The 25,043-nt window shown below is 47.5% G+C and overlaps 1 protein-coding gene across 2 annotated transcripts in view; it reads right to left on the bottom strand.

Moving 5' to 3' along the window:
• LOC124003001 (rho guanine nucleotide exchange factor 3-like) overlaps window positions 1-25,043 on the bottom strand; it is a 137,967-nt gene that overhangs the window by 90,304 nt on the left and 22,620 nt on the right. For both annotated transcript variants that reach the window (XM_046310891.1, XM_046310894.1), the window contains exon 2: window positions 4,171-4,237. In XM_046310891.1, the coding sequence (XP_046166847.1) occupies window positions 4,171-4,237 (67 nt within the window). The remainder of the gene's footprint in view (window positions 1-4,170; window positions 4,238-25,043) is intronic.

The raw sequence follows: 25,043 nt of genomic DNA, 5'->3' as shown, positions 1-25,043 counted from the left end.
TGCAATTGGCATGCTGACAGCAGGAATATCCACCAGAGCTGAGAATTCAATATTAATTCCTCTACCATAAGCCGCCTACAATGTCTTTTTAGAGAATTTAGCAGTATGCCCAATACCCTCACAATCACAGACCACGTATAACCACGCCAGCCCAGGACCTCCACATCTGGCTTCTTCACCTGCGGGATCATCTGAGACCAGCCACCCGGACAGCTGATGAAACTGTGGGTTTGCACAACTGAAGAATTTCTGCACAAACTGTCAAAAACCGTCTTAGGGATGCCCATCTGCGTGCTCATCGTTCACACCAGGGTCTTGACCTGACTACAGTTTGGCGTCGTAACCAAATTCAATGGGTTACTGCTCACCTTCAATGACCACTGACACGCTGGAGAAGTGTGCTCTTCAGAGATGAATCCTGGTTTCAACTGTACCTGGCAGATGTCCCCCATGGTGGCAGTGGGGTTATGGTATGGGCAGAGATAAGCTACGGACAACGAACAGAATGACATTTTATCAATGGCAATTTAAATGCACAGATATACCGTGATGAGATCCTGAGGCCCATTGTCGTACCATTCATCTGCCGCCATCACCTCATGTTTCAGCATGATAATGCACGGCCCCATGTTGCAAGGATCTGTACACAACTCCTGGAAGTTGAAAATGGCCCAGTTCTTCCATGGCCTGTAGACTCACCAGACATGTCACCCACTGAGCATGTTTGGGATGCTCTGGATCGATATGTACAACAGCTTATTCCAGTTCCTGCCATTATCCAGCAACATCACACAGCTATTGAAGAGGAGTGGGACAACATTCCACAGGCCACAATCAACAGCCTGATCAACTCTATGCGAAGGAGATGAGGCAAAGGGAGGTCTCACCAGATACTGACTGGTTTTCTGATACACGCCCCTACCTTTTTTTATGGTATCTGTGACCAACAGATGCATATCTCTATTCCCAGTCATGTGAAATCCATGTTAAAAAATATCAACTCTCGGCCACTGATGACCATGTAAATTGACTGATTTCCTTATATGAACTGTGACTCAGTAAAATCTTTGAAATTGTTGCATGTTACATTCATATTTTTGTTAAATGTAACTAGCTAGCGGTTTCCAATATTAATACATTTAATTCTTTAGAAACAAACAGCACATTTCGACAGAAGAAAAAGCCAGAAGCAGTTGTTTTGGAACATTCTCCAGAGTGCAGAAGATAGATTGGCTGCTCTAAATGGTCTGGCTGTGTGTGTCTAAAGCATTGTATTTGTGCAAAGTCCTTTTTTGGAAAGCAGTTTGTGTTCTGCTTCCTCCACCATACACGCTCCCATTCCCAGACAAACCAACCTTCTATCCTTACAAGACACCGTGCTTTCCTGGCACAATCACTGACAATAAGCTTTCAATCTGATACCATCAAGCATCCACTCACTGCCAATGTAAACCAGTCACTGTTTATGACAGTTGTAATCACACAAACACAAATAAAAACATCATGCAATTAAAAGGAAATTGCAGCCAAAGTAGTGTGCTGGTCTGTGCTTGGAAGACATCCTAAAGGACCCCAGGATGTTATAGGTCCACTCGACACCAGCAGGGTTGTGCTTGGAAGACATCCTAAAGGACCCCAGGATATTATAGGTCCACTCGACACCAGCAGGGTTGTGCTTGGAAGACATCCTAAAGGACCCCAGGATATTATAGGTCCACTCGACACCAGCAGGGTTGTGCTTGGAAGACATCCTAAAGGACCCCAGGATGTTATAGGTCCACTCGACACCAGCAGGGTTGTGCTTGGAAGACATCCAAAAGGACCCCAGGATATTATAGGTCCACTCGACACCAGCAGGGTTGTGCTTGGAAGACATCCTAAAGGACCCCAGGATGTTATAGGTCCACTCGACACCAGCAGGGTTGTGCTTGGAAGACATCCTAAAGGACCCCAGGATATTATAGGTCCACTCGACACCAGCAGGGTTGTGCTTGGAAGACATCCTAAAGGACCCCAGGATGTTATAGGTCCACTCGACACCAGCAGGGTTGTGCTTGGAAGACATCCTAAAGGACCCCAGGATGTTATAGGTCCACTCGACATCAGCAGGGTTGTGCTTGGAAGACATCCTAAAGGACCCCAGGATGTTATAGGTCCACTCAACACCAGCAGGGTTGTGCTTGGAAGACATCCTAAAGGACCCCAGGATATTATAGGTCCACTCGACACCAGCAGGGTTGTGCTTGGAAGACATCCTAAAGGACCCCAGGATGTTATAGGTCCACTCAACACCAGCAGGGTTGTGCTTGGAAGACATCCTAAAGGACCCCAGGATGTTATAGGTCCACTCAACACCAGCAGGGTTGTGCTTGGAAGACATCCTAAAGGACCCCAGGATGTTATAGGTCCACTCAACACCAGCAGGGTTGTGCTTGGAAGACATCCTAAAGGACCCCAGGATATTATAGGTCCACTCAACACCAGCAGGGTTGTGCTTGGAAGACATCCTAAAGGACCCCAGGATGTTATAGGTCCACTCGACACCAGCAGGGTTGTGCTTGGAAGACATCCTAAAGGACCCCAGGATGTTATAGGTCCACTCGACACCAGCAGGGTTATGCTTTTCATGTTACATGAATGATATATTAAGAAACACGTAAGAAGTCAGTAATTACTGAGGAAAATAAGTAATAAAGTGTGTTTTGATATCTATATCTGGAGTTGCCGTGGCTCCGGCTGAAATCTCTGGAATATATACAACTTTAAAGTCTTGAAGTGCAACACAACATTCAGACGCTTTCAGACCCAAATAAAGGCATTTGCCAAAATGTGTTGGTTTTACAATAAAATACTGTATTTCAAACAAACTTTCATCTTCAACAAAATTCTGATGCAGCAGAGTAGACTGACAGTGTTGTGATCTACCCTAAGAAAGGAAGTCAGGCCAGGGCTCTGTTTTCCTCTCCAGTGACTGAATCAGTCCAGAATTCCAGTGCTCATCTCTGGGTGTGAGATGCCAGCGAAGTGCCAGCCCCTGGCCTTGTTTGTGTTGGCTGTTCCAACCACCAGACTCTCTGTCTGCTCGCCCAACCGACCCTGTCAGAGCGCTAGCGTCAGAGCAATGTGCAGGAGGGGGAACTGAGCTGAGGCCAAAAGTCATGGACAGGATAGGCAACACAGAACAGGATCTGTTTACATTGATTGACAGGAGTCCTCCAGCTACAAGGACCTCAAATAGACAGGCTGTCTGACCTGAGCTAACTAATCTACAGCCACAGCGTGAACATGGTAAAGCTCAAGTCACATCCAAAGAGTCTAATATTGTAATATTCCAAATATATAAGTCTTTGGATACATTCCAACTGGAAGGCTCTGGTCCTGTCGACCATATCTTACCATGTAATAACTGCTCTGATATCAGGACATTGTGTTCTGAAACTTTACGTTCATTTTGTCACACGTCTGTTTTCTCCCTGCCTCACAAGGTACCTGTAGCTGCAACAAATTCAAGACACTCAAAAACCAAACAGCTAGTTGTTCATTCCTCTGCCACCAGTGGCAAGTTTGCTATGAAATACAATCAGCCATCAAACTCATCGAAAGTCGATTGTTAAGTGAGACCATAGTGCAAGTAAAATGTGTAACATGCTCTCTGGTTGTGTCCAAAACAGCACCCTATTCCCCACGTAGGGCACTACTTTTGCCGAGCCAGTCTTTCAGCCTAGCTCCAGACAAACATAGAGGGGAGAGACTAACAGGACATCCTGGGTAAAGATCTGCATGTGAAAATGCCATTTTCCTTCATTGAAAATAAATACAATTTTTTTGTTGTTGTTTTCATTTCCTGAGTAGGGATCAGAGATCCATTGTAATCAGAATGATTGTAATCAATACAGAGGGGTATGAATATGGCAGTGTTAACACACGCACACACACACACACACACACACACACACACACACACACACACACACACACACACACACACACACACACACACACACACACACACACACACACACACACACACACACACACACACACACACACACACACACACACGACCAAACACAGACCAGACACAGACCAAACACAGACCAAACACAGACCAAACACACAGCCCTATTCGGATGCTGACTAACAATAGATATAACATTGTAAACAACTTACCCCTCTGAACATCCAGCTGTCAGGTGAGGGAAGCAGAGAGAAGCAGCTCTTTTTTTGCAGCGTCGGCCTGAAGGAAGAGGGGAGAGGAGGAGATGGAGGAGAGGAGAGGAGAGGAGATGGAGGAGAGGAGAGGAGAGAGGAGAGGAGATGGAGGAGAGGAGATGAGAGGAGATGGAGGAGAGGAGAGGAGAGGAGGGGAGAGGAGGGGAGAGGAGGGGAGAGGAGGAGAGGAGATGGAGGAGAGGAGATGGAGGAGAGGAGATGAGATGAGAGGAGAGGAGATGAGAGGAGAGGAGAGGAGAGGAGGGGAGAGGAGGAGGGAGAGGAGAGGAGGAGGAGAGGAGAGGAGAGGAGGAGAGGGAGAGGAGAGGAGAGGAGAGGAGAGGAGGGAGAGGAGAGGAGAGGGAGGGGAGGAGATGGAGGAGAGGAGGAGATGGAGGAGAGGAGAGGAGAGGAGAGGAGAGGAGAGGAGAGGAGAGGAGAGGAGAGGAGAGGAGAGGAGAGGAGAGGAGAGGAGAGGAGAGGAGAGGAGAGGAGAGGAGAGGAGAGGAGAGGAGAGGAGAGGAGAGGAGAGCAAAGACAAGCAGTGTAAATGTCTGTCCATTGAACCCACAGATAGGTAAAAAAAAAAGACCCTAAAGAAGCTCCAGCCCAGCTAGCCTCTAATCACATCCAGTCAGGCCCTCAGAGACCAGACAGATGACATCACCCCACAGTTAATATTCATGGAGATGAACCTGGTAGTGGTGGTGTGGCCCTTTAAACTTCCGGAAACATCTGATGGACCCTAAACACACGCACACACGCAAGCATGAACACACACACACACACACACACACACACACACACACACACACACACACACACACACACACACACACACACACACACACACACACACACACACACACACACACACACACACACACACACACACACACACACACACACACACGCACACACGCACACACACACACGCGCATGCACAGACACAAATTCACAGACAGACAGCCGACTGACACCCAGATCCATTAACACAATCACTCTAAAGCCTTTATGGCCTTAATGCCTAATGGAGAGGGGAGAAGTGGTGTTGTCTGGAGAGTCTGAAGATGGGCACGGTTCACTGGTGATTCAGGACACTTCAAAGCCTGACGATGGTCGTGGTCAGAGCCATGTATCTACATGGATCTGGTGATGGTGTGTTTAAAGTGCACTAAAGAGTTCAAAGCTGCGAAGCCATGTTTGAGTCACAGGCGGTAGGAATGACTGAGAGACAGCGTGGTTTAGTTTAGACGGGCTACAGGTGCTACAGGGTTACAGCAGGCCTTGATGACTGGGGAGGAAGTTTAAAGTAGGCTATGTGGATAGACAGCCTGGTCTCATAGACTAGACGTAACATAGTGGACACTCAATCATGGACATTCTTACTGACAGTTTTTGTGGCTGCTTTGTGCAATGCATTGCTGTCTCTACCTTCTTGCCCTTTGTGTTGTTGTAAATGAGAACTTGTTCTCAACTGGCCTATCTGGTTAAATAAAGGTGAAATAAAAAATAAATAAATAAATCAAAGCTGTCTGTGACCAATAATGTTTGTACCATGTTTTGTGCTGCTACCATGTTGTGGTGCTGCCATGTTGTGTTACTACCATGCTGTGTTGTCATGTGTTGCTGCCTTGCTATGTTGTTGGTTTAGGTCTCTATTTATGTAGTGTTGTCTCTCTCTTGTTGTGATGTGTGTTTTGTCCTATATTATAAAATGAAATAATTTAGGAAATCAAATCAAATGTTATTAGTCACATGCACCAAATACAACAGGTGTAGTAGACCTTACAGTGAAATGCTTACTTACAAGCCCTTAACCAATAATGCAGTTAAAAAAAATATATATATATATATAAAAATATGAATAAGAAATAAAAAATAACAAGTAATTGAAGAGCAACAGGAAAATAACAACAGTGAGACTATATACGGGGTTACCGGTACAGTCAATGTGCGGGGGCACCGGTTAGTTGAGGTAATTGAGGTAATATGTACATGTTGGTAGAGTTATTAAAGTGACTATGCATGGATGATAACAACAGAGAGTAGCAGCAGTGCAAAAGGAGAGGAGGGGCAAAGAAAATAGTCAGATAGCCATTTGATTAGATGTATAGGAGTCTTATGGCTTGGGGGTAGAAGCTGTTTAGAAGCCTCTTGGTCCTGGATGGCAGGAAGCTTTGCCACAGTGATGTACTGGGCCGTACGCACTACTGCTTGCAGTCGGAGGCTGAGCAGTTGCCATACCAGGCAGCGATGCAACCCGTCTGGATGCTCTCGATGGTGCAGCTGTAGAACCTTATGAGGATCTGAGGATCCATACCAAATATTTTCAGTCTCCTGAGGGGAAATAGATTTTGTCGCGCCCTTTTCACGACTGTCTTGGTGTGTTTGGACCATGTTAGTTTGTTGGTGATGTTGGCGCCAAGGAACGTGAAGCTCTCAACCTGCTCCACTACAGCCCCGTCGATGAAAATGGGGGCGTGCTATATACTTTTTTTCTTGTAGTCCACAATCATCTCTTTTGTATTGGTCACGTTGAGGGAGAGGTTGTTGTCTTGGCACCTCACGGACAGGTCTTTGACCTCCCCATAGGCTGTCTCGTCGTTGTCAGTGATCAGGCCTACCACTGTGGTGCCATCGGTTAACTTAATGATGGTGTTGGAGTCGTGCCTGGCCGTGCAGTCATGAGTGAACAGGGAGTACAGGAGGGGACTGAGCACGCACCCCTGAGGGGCCTCTGTGTTGAGGATCAGCATTGCGGATGTGTTGCTACCTACCCTTACCCGCTGGGGCGGCCCGTCAGGAAGTCCAGGATCTAGTTGCAGAGGGAGGTGTTTAGTCCCAGGGTCCTTAGCTTAGTCATGAGGTTTGAGGGCACTATGCTGTTGAACGCTGAGCTGTAGTCAATGAATAGCATTCTCACATAGGTGTTCCTTTTGTCCAGGTGGGAAAGGGCAGTGTGGAATGCAATAGAGATTGCATCATCTGTGTATCTGTTAGGGCGGTATGCAAATTGGAGCGGGTTTCAGGGATAATGGTGTTGATGTGAGCCATGACCAGCCTTTCAAAGCACTTCATGGCTACAGAAGTGAGTGCTATGGGTCGGTAGTCATTTAGGCACGTTACCTTAGTGTTCTTGGGCACAGGGACTAAGGTGGTCTGCTTAAAACATGTTGATATTACAGACACGGACAGGGAGAGGTTGAAAATGTCAGTGAAGACACTTGCCAGTTGGTCAGCGCATGCTCGCAGTACACATCCTGGTAATCTGTCTGGCCCCGCGGCCTTGTGAATGATGATCTGTTTAAAGGTATTTCTCACATTGCCTGCGGAGAGTGTGATCACACAGTCTTCCTGAACAGCTGATGCTCTCATGCATGTTTCAGTGTTATTTGCCTCGAAGCGAGGATAGAAGTAGTTTAGCTCGTCTGGTAGGCTTGTGTCACTGGGCAGCTCTCGTCCCTTTGTAGTCTGTAATCGTTTGCAAGCCCTGCCACATCCAACGAGTGTCAGAGCCGGTGTAGTACGATTCGATCTTAGTCCAGTATTGACGCTTGCCTGTTTGATGGTTTATTGGAGGGAATAGCATGATTTCTTATAAGCTTCCGGGTTAGAGTCCCGCTCCTTGAAAGCGGCAGCTCTAGCCTTTAGCTCAGTGTGGATGTTGCCTGTAATCCATGGCTTGTGGTTGGGGTATGTATGTACGTTCACTGTGGGGACGAAGTCATCGATGCACTTATTGATGAAGCCAATGACTGATGTGGTGTATTCCTCAATGCCATCAGAGGAATCCCGGAACATATTCCAGTCTGTGCAAAACAGTCCTGTAGCTAAGCATCTGCTTCAACTGACCACTTTTTTATTAATCATGTCACTGGTGCTTCCTGCTTTCATTTGTACTTGTAAGCAGGAATCAGGAGGATAGAATTATGGTCAGATTTGTCAAATGGAGGGTCAGGGAGAGTTTTGTATGTTTCTGTGTTTCTGTGTGTGGAGTGAAGGTGGTCCTGAGTTTGTTTCCCTCGTGTTGCACATTTAACATGCTGATAGAAATTTGGTAAGACCGATTTAAGTTTCCCTGCATTAAAGTCCCTGGCCACTAGGAGCGCCGCCTCTGGGGTAGCGTTTTCCTGTTTGCCTATGGCGGAATACACCTCATTTAGTGCGGTCCTAGTGCCAGCATCAGTCTGTGGTGGTATGTAGACAGCTATGAAAAATACAGATGAAAACTCTCTAGGTAGATAGTGTGGTCCCCAGCTTTTTATGAGAGCGAGCAAAATCACGAGACTTCCTTAGATATCGTGCACCAGCTGTTCTTTACAAAAAGATACAGTCCGCCGCCCCTTGTCTTACCAGACACCGCTGTTCTGTCCTGCCGATACAGCGTATAACCAGCCAGCTGTCTGTTGATAATGTCGTCATCCAGCCACGACTCCGTGAAGCATATTACATTTTTGAACGTCGCGTTGGTAGGTTAATCTCCCGTGTAAATTATCGTTTTTATTTTCCAAAGACTGCACGCTTGCTAGCAGAATGGAAGGCAATGGGCGCTTATTCAAACGACTCTGGGATGCTGGCCTACCAGGTAGAGTTGCGAAGGAAAATCCATATCTCAGACTGGCCAATAAAATGAAAAGATTAAAATGGGCAAAAGAACACAGACACTAGACAGAGTAACTCTACCTATAAGGCCAGCGTCCCAGAGTCGCCTCTTCACTGTTGACGTTGAGACTGGTGTTTTGCGAGTACTATTAGCTAGCTAAAAATTCACAACATATTTGTTTTTCAAATTTCGTATCATTTTGTACGTTTTGCAAATTGATCATTTAGAATACGAATTGTAATTCTTTCTGTTACAGTCTCTCTTTTCTAAACATGAAAACCAAGATACAAACCCCTGTGAAGATGTTCCCACACCCAACTAAACATGATCAGATGTGTTCCAACCCACATGAAAAAATACTACAGTTTACTATAGAATTTTGTAGTAAACAGTAGTATACTGTATAATACTATATTACACACTTTAGTATACCTCGATCATGTGTAGTAGTTACTATATAATTGTTAAATACACTGTAGAATACTATAGTAAATACTACAGTAAACATATCATACAAAATGGATGTTGGACATTACAAATTAATACATACCAAAACGTGACATATCTTACTAAATGGCGTGTGAAAGATCTACGTACAGAATAACACAAAATGCTCTGAGACCAGGTTGGGATATCCTAAAGAGCTGACTTAATTCAAACCTCTAGTAGTTTCTCGTGACATAAATGTTCACTGGCCAGCGCACATGAGATTTGGTTCTGGGTGATAAGAGATAAGTCCAGACGTGGCCAATCAGAAGCTAAGGTCTCAATTTCGGATCAGGAAGGGTTGAATCAATTGTAAAAAGTCTGCCAGTCTGTCAGTAGCCACTGTGTTACTAGCACACTAACAACTGTGGGTCTTAGATCCTCTGAAAGGTGAGGCCAGAGTTAGATAAATGTCTTCAGGCCTGAGTCTGTCAACAAGCTGAGGACACGTCAGTAGAAAAGACTGTCCTCCGTCGGTGATGCTCCACATACTGTACCAACATCTCTTTCTCAAAATGTTTCCCTCAGCCTGTAGTTCTGACCTGTAGCTATTGACAGTCACCCCTGCCATCCTCCTCAATAAACTCATCTGAGAACCAGGCTCAACCATTCATTACTGCACACCTTAGAGAAATATAGGTTAGGAAACTCAGGAAGGACATGAACCCACTGTTTGACAGTAATAATCTTCCACTCAGTATCGCTGATTAGATTTGTGCTTTGTTTTGCTAAAGTTAACTTAATTATAAGATAAATATCAAATCTAAATGTGATGTCAGTGCATATTAATGTGATGTAAATGTAACAGTATATTATCCTAAATCATGTTTCTAACTCCCTGGATGAAGGATTGGTGCTGGGAGATTCTTTGCACGTTTTCATGATGTCTCTGTTTCTCATCACACAGAGCAGTATATCAAATCAAATCACATTTTATTGGTCACATACACTTGGTTAGCAGATGTTATTGCGAGTGTAGCGAAATGCTTGTAAGAAATAATACAGAAAAAAAATACTGCAGTTTCCTAAGGACTAGAAGCGAGGCGGACATCTCTGTCGGCACCATCTTTAAGGGCGCTGACTCCCTGTGTAGGTACAGCTGAGAATGTATGCTGCAACTTTACATACATTGAGAATAATAAAGAATGCAATCAGTGAAGATGAGTTATCCTATTTATTCAGGTAGTTTATAGAGAGAGATACACTACATGACCAAAAGTATGTCGAACATTCCAAGATCATTTGTCAGTAATACAGAGTTGGTCCCCCCCTTTGCTGCTATAACAGCCGTCACTCTTCTGGGAAGTCTTTCCACAAGATATTGGAACATTGCTGCGGGAACTTGCTTCCATCAAGCCACAAGAGCATTTGTGAGATCAGGCACTGATGTTGGGCGATTAGGCCTGGCTCGCAGTCTGCGTTCCAATTCATCCCAATGGTGTTCGATGGGGTTGAGGTCAGGGCTCTGTGCAGGCCAGTCAGATTCTTTCACACCGATCTCGCCAAACTATTTTTGTATGCACCTCGCTTTGTGCACGGGGGCATTGTCATGCTGAAACAGGAAGGGGCCTTCCCCAAATTGTTGCTACAAAGTTGGAAGCACAGAATAATCTAGAATGTCATTGTATGCTGTAGCTTTAAGATATCCCTTCACTGGAACTAAGGGGCATTGTGCAAACCATGAGAAACAGCCCCAGACCATTATTCCTCCTCCGCCAAACTTTACAGTTGGCACTATGCACTTTTAAACACTCCAGTCGGTGCTTGGCATTGCGCATGGTGATCTTAGGCTTGTTTGCGGCTGCTCAGTCATGGAATCCCATTTCATGAAGCTCCCAACGAACAGTTATTGTGCTGACGTTGCTTCCCGAGGCGGTTTGAAACTCGGTAGTGGGTGTTGTAACCGAGGACAGAGGATTTTTACGTGCTACGCACTTCATCACTCGGCAGTCCCGTTCTATGAGCTTGTGTGGCCTACCACTTCGCGGCTGAGCTGTTATTACTCCTAGACGTTTCCACTTCACAATAACAGCACTTACAGTTGACCAGGGCATCTCTAGCAGGGCAGAAATTTGACGAACTGACTTGTTGGAAAGGTAACATTCTATGAAGGTAACACGTTGAAATTCACTGAGCACTTCAGTAAGTCCATTCTAGATGTCAATCGATTAATCGGAATGGCCGATTAATTAGGGCCGATTTCAAGTTTTCATAACAATCGGAAATCAGTATTTTTGGACACCGATTTGGCCGATTATTATTTTTTTTACACCTAGCTTTCCACTAGCTTTCATATGTTCTCATTTTCTGAGCAAGGAACTTAAACATTAGCTTTTTTACATTTTTTACATGCACATATTGTACTTTTACTTTCTTCTCCAACACTTTGTTTTTGCATTATTTTAATTTGAAGGGGTGTCCACATACTTTTGTAAACACAGAGCCTTCAGAAAGTATTCATACATTTTGACTTATTCCACATTTGTGTTACAGCCTGGATTCAACATGGATTAAATAGATTCTTTTCTCTCACCCATCTACACACAATACCCCATAATTACAAAGCAAAAACATTTTTTATACATTTTTTGCAAATGTATTGAAATGAAATACAGAAATATCTTATTTACATAAGTATTCACACTCTGGAGTCAATACTTTGTAGACGCATCTTTGTCAGCGATTACAGCTGTGAGTCTTTCTGGAGATCTCTAAGAGATTTGGTTTGTGCAACATTTGTCCATTTATTCTTTTCAAAATTCTTCAAGCTCTGTGAAATGGGTTGTTGATCATTGCTAGACAAAAAATGTCAGGTCTTGCCATAGATTTTCAAGCAGATTTAAGTCAAAACTGTAACTCTGCCACTAAGAAAGATTCACTGTCTTCTTGGTAAAAAAAACTCTAGTGTAGATTTTGCCTTATGTTTTAGGTTATTGTCCTGCTGAAAGGTGGATTCATCTCCCAGTGTGGTGGAAAGCAGACTGAACCAAGTTTTCCTCTAGGATTTTGCTTATGCTTAGCTCCATTCTATTTATTTATTTTATCCTGAAAAAACTCCCCAGTCATTAACGGTTATAAGCATACCCATAACATGATGCAGCCACCATGCTTGAAAATATGGAAAGTGGTACTGTATGTGTTGTATTGGATTTGCCCCAAACAGTTTTTATTTTATTATTTTTATTTCACCTTTATTTAGCCACGGCGTCCTGGCCAAGATAAAGCAAAGCAGTGCGACAAAAACAACAACACAGACTTACACGTGGGATAAACAAACATACAGTCAATAACACAATAGAAAAATCTGTATACACAGTAAGGAGGTAAGGCAATAAAAACGCCATAGTGGCGAAGTAATTACAATTTAGTAATTAACACCGGCATGATAGATGTGCAGTTGAGGATGGGCAAGTAGAAATACTGGTATGCAAAAGAGCACAAAAACAAATATGGGGATGAGGTAGGTAGTTGGATGGGCTATTTACAGATTGGCTGTGTACAGGTACAGTGATCGGTAAGCTGCTTTAACAGCTGATGCTTAAAGTTAGTGAGGGATATATAAGTCTCCAACTTCAGTGATTTTTGCAATTCCTTCCAGTCATTAGCAGCAGAGAACTGGAAAGAAAAGCGGCCAAAGGAAGATTTCGCTTTGGAGTTGACCAGTGAAATATACCTGCTGGAGCGTGTGCTACGGGTGTGTGTTGCTATGGTGACCAAAGACTTATAGACGACCTGGAGCCAGTGGGTTTGGCCACGAATATGTAGCGAAGAGCCAGCCAACGAGAGCATACAGGTCACAGTGGTAGGTAGTACATGGGGCTTTGGTGACAAATGGGTGGCACTGTGATAGACTGCATTCAATTTGCTGAGTAGAGTGTTGGAAGCTATTTTGTAAATGACATCGCCGAAGTCAAGGATCGGTAGGATAGTGAGTTTTACGAGGGTATGTTTGGCAGCATGAGTGAAGGAGGCTTTGTAGCGAAATAGGAAGCCGATTCTAGATTTAATTTTGGATTGGAGATGCTTAATATGAGTCTGGAAGGAGAGTTTACAGACACCTAGGTATTTATAGTTGTCCACATATTCTAAGTCCAGAGTAGTGATGCTAGTTGGGCGGGCGGGTGCAGGCACCAATCGGTTGAAGAGCATGCATTTAGTTTTACTAGCATTTAATGAACCAGGCGATGCAGTCATTAGAGAAACCAAGGCTGTTGAGTCTGCCGATAAGAATACGGTGTTGAAAGCCTTGGCCAGGTCGATGAAGACGGCTGCACAGTACTGTCTTCTATCAATGGCAGTAATGATATCGTTTAGGACCTTGAGCGTGGCTGAGGTGCACCCGTGACCAGCTCTGAAACCAGATTGCATAGCGGAGAAGGTATGGTGGGATTCTAAATGGTCATTGATCTGTTTGTTAACTTGGCTTTCGAAGACTTTAGAAAGGCACGGTAGGATGGATATAGGTCTGTAACAGTTTGGGTCTAGAGTGTCTCCCCCTTTGAAGATGGGGATGACCGTGACCGCTTTCCAATCTTTAGGAATCTCAGACGATGCGAAAGAGAGGTTGAACAGACTAGTAATAGGGGTTGCAACAATGGCGGCGGATAATTTTAGGAAGAGAGGGTCCAGATTGTCTAGCCCAGCTGATTTGTAGGGATCCAGATTTTGCAGTTCTTTCAGAACATCAACTGTCTGTATTTGGGTGAAGGAGAGGCGGGGGGGGGGGGTGGCAGAGCTGCTGGCTGGGGTTGGGGTAGCCAGGTGGAAAGCATGGCCAGCCGTAGAGCATGGCCAGCTTATTGAAATTCTTGATTATCGTGGATTTATCGGTGGTGACAGTGTTTCCTAGCCTCAGTGCAGTGGGAAGCTGGGAGGAGGTGATCTTATTCTCCATGGACTTTACAGTGTCCCAAAACTTTTGGGAATTAGTGCTGCATGATGCACATTTCTGTTTGAAAAAAGCTAGCCTTTGCTTTCCTAACTGGCTGTGTATATTGGTTCCTAACTTCCCTGAAAAGTTGCATATCGCGGGGACCTTTCGATGCTAGTGCAGTACGCCACAGGAAGTTTTGGTACTGGTCAAGGGCAGTCAAGTCTGGATTGAACCAAGGGCTATATCTGTTTTTAGTTCTACACATTGTTTGTAGAAGTCCTCAAAAACACTACAGTGAATACTGTAGTATTTATACCATAGTATACTATAATATTTTTTAATGTGGGACTCTTGTCCTGTCTTATCCGCGGAGTTCTTTTCCCACAGTTCTAGAGGTTCTAGGAGGTCAGAGGTTATAGCAGAGGAGCTATGATAAGACCATTCTAACCTGAGATCACAGACCAGAAAGGCTCTATGACAGCAGAGATTGATGATAAATCACATCCTCTCGCTGATAGTGAGACAGGAGATGCCCAGTCATCCATCATCGCAGTAATGCTGAAATCCCCCAGGCAATGACCCAGCCCACCCTGATCAATGACCAAGAACACACTGATCAATGACCCAGAACACACTGATCAATGACCCAGAACACACTGATCAATGACCCAGAACACACTGATCAATGACCCAGAACACACTGATCAATGACCCAGAACACACTGATCAATGACCCAGAACACACTGATCAATGACCCAGAACAGGGCCTCCCGGGTGGCGCAGTGGTTAAGGGCGCTGTACTGCAGCCCTGGGTTCGCGCCCAGGCTCTGTCGTAACCGTGGGGAGACGCACAATTGGCCTAGCGTCGTCCGGGTTAGGGAGGGTTTGGTCGGTAGGGATGTCCTTGTCTCATCGCGCACCAGCGACTCCTGTGGCAGGCCGGGCGCAGTGCTCGCTAACCAAGGTTGCCAGGTGCACGGTGTTTCCTCCCACACATTGGTGCTGGCTTCCGGGTTGGATGGCGCTGTGTTAAGAAGCAGTACGGCTGGTTGGGTTGTGTATCGGAGGACACATGACTTTCAACCTTCGTCTCTCCCGAGCCCGTACGGGAGTTGTAGCGATGAGACAAGATAGTAGCTACTACAACAATTGGATACCACGAAATTGGGGGGGGGAAAAAAGGGGTAAAATTCAAAACAAAACAAAAAAATGACCCAGAACACACTGATTAATGACCCAGAACACACTGATTAATGACCCTGACCACACTGATTAATGACCCTGACCACACTGATTAATGACCCTGACCACACTGATTAATGACCCAGAACACACTGATTAATGACCCTGACCACACTGATTAATGACCCAGAACACACTGATTAATGACCCTGACCACACTGATTAATGACCCAGAACACACTGATTAATGACCCTGACCACACTGATTAATGCCAACTTAAAAATACATACAGCAGGAGAGATGATACGTGTGGATTTTCTTTATCCATTATATAAAAATTCTACAGCCACATTAATGTGCAACGAGTAGGAATGGACACCAGGAAACACGGAAACACACCAGATTCAGTTAATCAACTAAACACACTTCAATGATAACTTTATTAGTTGAATCAGCTGTGCATGTAACTGCTTTGGCTAGCTGAACAAAAAGGCCTGCACCCACACAGGCCCTCGCAGGATAAGATCTCTGCCCAGATTTCCTTTAGTAGGGAAGCAACAGGTTGAAAAACATCTCTCTAATTCCCGCCCAATTGGCATCCATACACAATAAAATACAATAAAGATATCATAAAACAATACAAGGCATCTGAGCTTGGAGTCATTGTCCTCCTGATGTGCTGGTATACTGCAATAGACCCCTCTCAGTCCCCTAGAATACGGCTGAGCTAGCAACTGAGCAGGAAATAACCATAAATGGCCTGGGGTCTAATGAGCCACTGCACACTCAACAGGCTCTGTCTGTGACTCAGTATTCTCTCATAGGACAGTTCTAGAATTATGCTTCCATGCACCCTGCTGTATTCCCATACTCCCCTTCCATGCACCCTACTGTACTCCCATAGTCCCCTTCCTTGCACCCTGATGTACTCCCCTTCCATGCACCCTACTGTACTTCCATAGTCCCCTTCCTTGCACCCTGATGTACTCCCCTTCCATGCACCCTACTGTACTCCCATAGTCCCCTTCCATGCACCCTGCTGTATTCCCATACTCCCCTTCCATGCACCCTACTGTACTCCCATAGTCCCCTTCCATGCACCCTGCTGTATTCCCATACTCCCCTTCCATGCACCCTACTGTACTCCCATAGTCCCCTTCCATGCACCCTGCTGTACTCCCATAGTCCCCTTCCATGCACCCTGCTGTATTCCCATACTCCCCTTCCATGCACCCTGATGTATTCCCATACTCCCCTTCCATGCACCCTGATGTACTCTCTTTCCATGCACCCTACTGTACTCCCATAGTCCCCTTCCTTGCACCCTGATGTATTCTCTTTCCATGCACCCTACTGTACTCCCATAGTCCCCTTCCTTGCACCCTACTGTACTCCCATAGTCCCCTTCCTTGCACCCTGATGTACTCTCTTTCCATGCACCCTACTGTACTCCCATAGTCCCCTTCCTTGCACCCTGATGTACTCTCTTTCCATGCACCCTACTGTACTCCCATAGTCCCCTTCCTTGCACCCTGATGTACTCTCTTTCCATGCACCCTACTGTACTCCCATAGTCCCCTTCCATGCACCCTGATGTATTCCCATGCACTCCCCCATTCCATGCACCCTACTGTATGCACCCTCCCCCATAGTCCCCTTCCATGCACCCTGCTGTATTCCCATACTCCCCTTCCATGCACCCTACTGTACTCCCATAGTCCCCTTCCATGCACCCTGCTGTATTCCCATACTCCCCTTCCATGCACCCTACTGTACTCCCATAGTCCCCTTCCATGCACCCTGCTGTATTCCCATACTCCTTCCATGCACCCTGATGTACTCTCTTTCCATGCACCCTACTGTACTCCCATAGTCCCCTTCCTTGCACCCTGATGTATTCTCTTTCCATGCACCCTACTGTACTCCCATAGTCCCCTTCCTTGCACCCTACTGTACTCCCATAGTCCCCTTCCTTGCAGCCTGATGTACTCTCTTTCCATGCACCCTACTGTACTCCCATAGTCCCCTTCCTTGCACCCTGATGTACTCTCTTTCCATGCACCCTACTGTACTCCCATAGTCCCCTTCCTTGCACCCTGATGTACTCTCTTTCCATGCACCCTACTGTACTCCCATAGTCCCCTTCCTTGCACCCTGATGTACTCTCTTTCCATGCACCCTACTGTACTCCCATAGTCCCCTTCCTTGCACCCTGATGTACTCTCTTTCCATGCACCCTACTGTACTCCCATAGTCCCCTTCCTTGCACCCTGATGTACTCTCTTTCCTTGCACCCTACTGTACTCCCATAGTCCCCTTCCTTGCAGCCTGATGTACTCTCTTTCCATGCACCCTACTGTACTCCCATAGTCCCCTTCCTTGCATCCTACTGTACTCCCATAGTCCCCTTCCTTGCACCCTGATGTACTCTCTTTCCATGCACCCTACTGTACTCCCATAGTCCCCTTCCTTGCACCCTACTGTACTCCCATAGTCCCCTTCCTTGCACCCTGATGTACTCCCCTTCCATGCACCCTACTGTACTTCCATAGTCCCCTTCCTTGCACCCTGATGTACTCCCCTTCCATGCACCCTACTGTACTCCCATAGTCCCCTTCCATGCACCCTGCTGTATTCCCATACTCCCCTTCCATGCACCCTACTGTACTCCCATAGTTCCCTTCCATGCACCCTGCTGTATTCCCATACTCCCCTTCCATGCACCCTACTGTACTCCCATAGTCCCCTTCCATGCACCCTGCTGTATTCCCATACTCCCCTTCCATGCACCCTACTGTACTCCCATAGTCCCCTTCCATGCACCCTGCTGTATTCCCATACTCCCCTTCCATGCACCCTACTGTACTCCCATAGTCCCCTTCCATGCACCCTGCTGTATTCCCATACTCCCCTTCCATGCACCCTGATGTACTCTCTTTCCATGCACCCTACTGTACTCCCATAGTCCCCTTCCTTGCACCCTGATGTATTCTCTTTCCATGCACCCTACTGTACTCCCATAGTCCCCTTCCTTGCACCCTACTGTACTCCCATAGTCCCCTTCCTTGCAGCCTGATGTACTCTCTTTCCATGCACCCTACTGTACTCCCATAGTCCCCTTCCTTGCACCCTGATGTATTCTCTTTCCATGCACCCTACTGTACTCCCATAGTCCCCTTCCTTGCACCCTACTGTACTCCCATAGTCCCCTTCCTTGCAGCCTGATGTACTCTCTTTCCATGCACCCTACTGTACTCCCATAGTCCCCTTCCTTGCACCCTGATGTATTCTCTTTCCATGCACCCTACTGTACTCCCATAGTCCCCTTCCTTGCACCCTACTGTACTCCCATAGTCCCCTTCCTTGCAGCCTGATGTACTCTCTTTCCATGCACCCTACTGTACTCCCATAGTCCCCTTCCTTGCACCCTGATGTACTCTCTTTCCATGCACCCTACTGTACTCCCATAGTCCCCTTCCTTGCACCCTGATGTACTCTCTTTCCATGCACCCTACTGTACTCCCATAGTCCCCTTCCTTGCACCCTGATGTACTCTCTTTCCATGCACCCTACTGTACTCCCATAGTCCCCTTCCTTGCACCCTGATGTACTCTCTTTCCATGCACCCTACTGTACTCCCATAGTCCCCTTCCATGCACCCTGCTGTATTCCCATACTCCCCTTCCATGCACCCTACTGTACTCCCATAGTCCCCTTCCATGCACCCTGCTGTATTCCCATACTCCCCTTCCATGCACCCTACTGTACTCCCATAGTCCCCTTCCATGCACCCTGCTGTATTCCCATACTCCCCTTCCATGCACCCTACTGTACTCCCATAGTCCCCTTCCATGCACCCTGCTGTATTCCCATACTCCCCTTCCATGCACCCTGATGTACTCTCTTTCCATGCACCCTACTGTACTCCCATAGTCCCCTTCCTTGCACCCTGATGTATTCTCTTTCCATGCACCCTACTGTACTCCCATAGTCCCCTTCCTTGCACCCTACTGTACTCCCATAGTCCCCTTCCTTGCAGCCTGATGTACTCTCTTTCCATGCACCCTACTGTACTCCCATAGTCCCCTTCCTTGCACCCTGATGTACTCTCTTTCCATGCACCCTACTGTACTCCCATAGTCCCCTTCCTTGCACCCTGATGTACTCTCTTTCCATGCACCCTACTGTACTCCCATAGTCCCCTTCCTTGCACCCTGATGTACTCTCTTTCCATGCACCCTACTGTACTCCCATAGTCCCCTTCCTTGCACCCTGATGTACTCTCTTTCCATGCACCCTACTGTACTCCCATAGTCCCCTTCCTTGCACCCTGATGTACTCTCTTTCCTTGCACCCTACTGTACTCCCATAGTCCCCTTCCTTGCAGCCTGATGTACTCTCTTTCCATGCACCCTACTGTACTCCCATAGTCCCCTTCCTTGCATCCTACTGTACTCCCATAGTCCCCTTCCTTGCACCCTGATGTACTCTCTTTCCATGCACCCTACTGTACTCCCATAGTCCCCTTCCTTGCACCCTACTGTACTCCCATAGTCCCCTTCCTTGCACCCTGATGTACTCCCCTTCCATGCACCCTACTGTACTTCCATAGTCCCCTTCCTTGCACCCTGATGTACTCCCCTTCCATGCACCCTACTGTACTCCCATAGTCCCCTTCCATGCACCCTGCTGTATTCCCATACTCCCTTTCGATGCACCCTACTGTACTCCCATAGTTCCCTTCCATGCACCCTGCTGTATTCCCATACTCCCCTTCCATGCACCCTACTGTACTCCCATAGTCCCCTTCCATGCATCCTGCTGTATTCCCATACTCCCCTTCCATGCACCCTGATGTACTCTCTTTCCATGCACCCTACTGTACTCCCATAGTCCCCTTCCTTGCACCCTGATGTATTCTCTTTCCATGCACCCTACTGTACTCCCATAGTCCCCTTCCTTGCACCCTACTGTACTCCCATAGTCCCCTTCCTTGCACCCTGATGTAGTCTCTTTCCATGCACCCTACTGTACTCCCATAGTCCCCTTCCTTGCACCCTGATGTACTCTCTTTCCATGCACCCTACTGTACTCCCATAGTCCCCTTCCTTGCACCCTGATGTACTCTCTTTCCATGCACCCTACTGTACTTCCATAGTCCCCTTCCTTGCACCCTGATGTACTCACCTTCCATGCACCCTACTGTACTCCCATAGTCCCCTTCCATGCACCCTGCTGTATTCCCATACTCCCCTTCCATGCACCCTACTGTACTCCCATAGTCCCCTTCCATGCACCCTGCTGTATTCCCATACTCCCCTTCCATGCACCCTACTGTACTCCCATAGTCCCCTTCCATGCACCCTGCTGTATTCCCATACTCCCCTTCCATGCACCCTACTGTACTCCCATAGTCCCCTTCCATGCACCCTGCTGTATTCCCATACTCCCCTTCCATGCACCCTGATGTACTCTCTTTCCATGCACCCTACTGTACTCCCATAGTCCCCTTCCTTGCACCCTGATGTATTCTCTTTCCATGCACCCTACTGTACTCCCATAGTCCCCTTCCTTGCACCCTACTGTACTCCCATAGTCCCCTTCCTTGCAGCCTGATGTACTCTCTTTCCATGCACCCTACTGTACTCCCATAGTCCCCTTCCTTGCACCCTGATGTATTCTCTTTCCATGCACCCTACTGTACTCCCATAGTCCCCTTCCTTGCACCCTACTGTACTCCCATAGTCCCCTTCCTTGCAGCCTGATGTACTCTCTTTCCATGCACCCTACTGTACTCCCATAGTCCCCTTCCTTGCACCCTGATGTATTCTCTTTCCATGCACCCTACTGTACTCCCATAGTCCCCTTCCTTGCACCCTACTGTACTCCCATAGTCCCTTCCTTGCAGCCTGATGTACCCCATGCACCCTACTGTACTCCCATAGTCCCCTTCCTTGCACCCTGATGTACTCTCTTTCCATGCACCCTACTGTACCCCATAGTCCCCTTCCTTGCACCCTGATGTACTGCACCCTACTGTACTCCCATAGTCCCTTCCTTGCACCCTGATGTACTCTCTTTCCATGCACCCTACTGTACTCCCATAGTCCCCTTCCTTGCACCCTGATGTACTCTCTTTCCATGCACCCTACTGTACTCCCATAGTCCCCTTCCTTGCACCCTGATGTATTCTCTTTCCATGCACCCTACTGTACTCCCATAGTCCCCTTCCTTGCACCCTACTGTACTCCCAAAGTCCCCTTCCTTGCAGCCTGATGTACTCTCTTTACATGCACCCTACTGTACTCCCATAGTCCCCTTCCTTGCACCCTGATGTACTCTCTTTCCATGCACCCTACTGTACTCCCATAGTCCCCTTCCTTGCACCCTGATGTACTCTCTTTCCATGCACCCTACTGTACTCCCATAGTCCCCTTCCTTGCACCCTGATGTACTCTCTTTCCATGCACCCTACTGTACTCCCATAGTCCCCTTCCTTGCACCCTGATGTACTCTCTTTCCATGCACCCTACTGTACTCCCATAGTCCCCTTCCATGCACCCTGCTGTATTCCCATACTCCCCTTCCATGCACCCTACTGTACTCCCATAGTCCCCTTCCATGCACCCTGCTGTATTCCCATACTCCCCTTCCATGCACCCTACTGTACTCCCATAGTCCCCTTCCATGCACCCTGCTGTATTCCCATACTCCCCTTCCATGCACCCTACTGTACTCCCATAGTCCCTTCCATGCACCCTGCTGTATTCCCATACTCCCCTTCCATGCACCCTGATGTACTCTCTTTCCATGCACCCTACTGTACTCCCATAGTCCCCTTCCTTGCACCCTGATGTATTCTCTTTCCATGCACCCTACTGTACTCCCATAGTCCCCTTCCTTGCACCCTACTGTACTCCCATAGTCCCCTTCCTTGCAGCCTGATGTACTCTCTTTCCATGCACCCTACTGTACTCCCATAGTCCCCTTCCTTGCACCCTGATGTACTCTCTTTCCATGCACCCTACTGTACTCCCATAGTCCCCTTCCTTGCACCCTGATGTACTCTCTTTCCATGCACCCTACTGTACTCCCATAGTCCCCTTCCTTGCACCCTGATGTACTCTCTTTCCATGCACCCTACTGTACTCCCATAGTCCCCTTCCTTGCACCCTGATGTACTCTCTTTCCATGCACCCTACTGTACTCCCATAGTCCCCTTCCTTGCACCCTGATGTACTCTCTTTCCTTGCACCCTGTACTCCCATAGTCCCCTTCCTTGCAGCCTGATGTACTCTCTTTCCATGCACCCTACTGTACTCCCATAGTCCCCTTCCTTGCATCCTACTGTACTCCCATAGTCCCCTTCCTTGCACCCTGATGTACTCTCTTTCCATGCACCCTACTGTACTCCCATAGTCCCCTTCCTTGCACCCTACTGTACTCCCATAGTCCCCTTCCTTGCACCCTGATGTACTCCCCTTCCATGCACCCTACTGTACTTCCATAGTCCCCTTCCTTGCACCCTGATGTACTCCCTTCCATGCACCCTACTGTACTCCCATAGTCCCCTTCCATGCACCCTGCTGTATTCCCATACTCCCCTTCCATGCACCCTACTGTACTCCCATAGTTCCCTTCCATGCACCCTGCTGTATTCCCATACTCCTTCCATGCACCCTACTGTACTCCCATAGTCCCCTTCCATGCACCCTGCTGTATTCCCATACTCCCCTTCCATGCACCCTACTGTACTCCCATAGTCCCCTTCCATGCACCCTGCTGTATTCCCATACTCCCCTTCCATGCACCCTACTGTACTCCCATAGTCCCCTTCCATGCACCCTGCTGTATTCCCATACTCCCCTTCCATGCACCCTGATGTACTCTTTTCCATGCACCCTACTGTACTCCCATAGTCCCCTTCCTTGCACCCTGATGTATTCTCTTTCCATGCACCCTACTGTACTCCCATAGTCCCCTTCCTTGCACCCTACTGTACTCCCATAGTCCCCTTCCTTGCAGCCTGATGTACTCTCTTTCCATGCACCCTACTGTACTCCCATAGTCCCTTCCTTGCACCCTGATGTATTCTCTTTCCATGCACCCTACTGTACTCCCATAGTCCCCTTCCTTGCACCCTACTGTACTCCCATAGTCCCCTTCCTTGCAGCCTGATGTACTCTCTTTCCATGCACCCTACTGTACTCCCATAGTCCCCTTCCTTGCACCCTGATGTATTCTCTTTCCATGCACCCTACTGTACTCCCATAGTCCCCTTCCTTGCACCCTACTGTACTCCCATAGTCCCCTTCCTTGCAGCCTGATGTACTCTCTTTCCATGCACCCTACTGTACTCCCATAGTCCCCTTCCTTGCACCCTGATGTACTCTCTTTCCATGCACCCTACTGTACTCCCATAGTCCCCTTCCTTGCACCCTGATGTACTCTCTTTCCATGCACCCTACTGTACTCCCATAGTCCCCTTCCTTGCACCCTACTGTACAAAGTCCCTTCCTTGCAGCCTGATGTACTCTCTTTCCATGCACCCTACTGTACTCCCATAGTCCCCTTCCTTGCACCCTGATGTACTCTCTTTCCATGCACCCTACTGTACTCCCATAGTCCCCTTCCTTGCACCCTGATGTACTCTCTTTCCATGCACCCTACTGTACTCCCATAGTCCCCTTCCTTGCACCCTGATGTACTCTCTTTCCATGCACCCTACTGTACTCCCATAGTCCCCTTCCTTGCACCCTGATGTACTCTCTTTCCATGCACCCTACTGTACTCCCATAGTCCCCTTCCATGCACCCTGCTGTATTCCCATACTCCCCTTCCATGCACCCTACTGTACTCCCATAGTCCCCTTCCATGCACCCTGCTGTATTCCCATACTCCCTTCCATGCACCCTACTGTACTCCCATAGTCCCCTTCCATGCACCCTGCTGTATTCCCATACTCCCTTCCATGCACCCTACTGTACTCCCATAGTCCCCTTCCATGCACCCTGCTGTATTCCCATACTCCCCTTCCATGCACCCTGATGTACTCTCTTTCCATGCACCCTACTGTACTCCCATAGTCCCCTTCCTTGCACCCTGATGTATTCTCTTTCCATGCACCCTACTGTACTCCCATAGTCCCCTTCCTTGCACCCTACTGTACTCCCATAGTCCCCTTCCTTGCAGCCTGATGTACTCTCTTTCCATGCACCCTACTGTACTCCCATAGTCCCCTTCCTTGCACCCTGATGTACTCTCTTTCCATGCACCCTACTGTACTCCCATAGTCCCCTTCCTTGCACCCTGATGTACTCTACCCTACTGTACTCCCATAGTCCCCTTCCTTGCACCCTGATGTACTCTCTTTCCATGCACCCTACTGTACTCCCATAGTCCCCTTCCTTGCACCCTGATGTACTCTCTTTCCATGCACCCTACTGTACTCCCATAGTCCCTTCCTTGCACCCTGATGTACTCTCTTTCCTTGCACCCTACTGTACTCCCATAGTCCCCTTCCTTGCAGCCTGATGTACTCTCTTTCCATGCACCCTACTGTACTCCCATAGTCCCCTTCCTTGCATCCTACTGTACTCCCATAGTCCCCTTCCTTGCACCCTGATGTACTCTCTTTCCATGCACCCTACTGTACTCCCATAGTCCCCTTCCTTGCACCCTA

This window comes from Oncorhynchus gorbuscha, linkage group LG18 (genome assembly GCF_021184085.1).
Source record: "Oncorhynchus gorbuscha isolate QuinsamMale2020 ecotype Even-year linkage group LG18, OgorEven_v1.0, whole genome shotgun sequence".
NCBI classification, from domain to species: Eukaryota; Metazoa; Chordata; class Actinopteri; order Salmoniformes; family Salmonidae; genus Oncorhynchus; species Oncorhynchus gorbuscha.
This window is presented reverse-complemented; position numbering and strand designations above follow the sequence as displayed.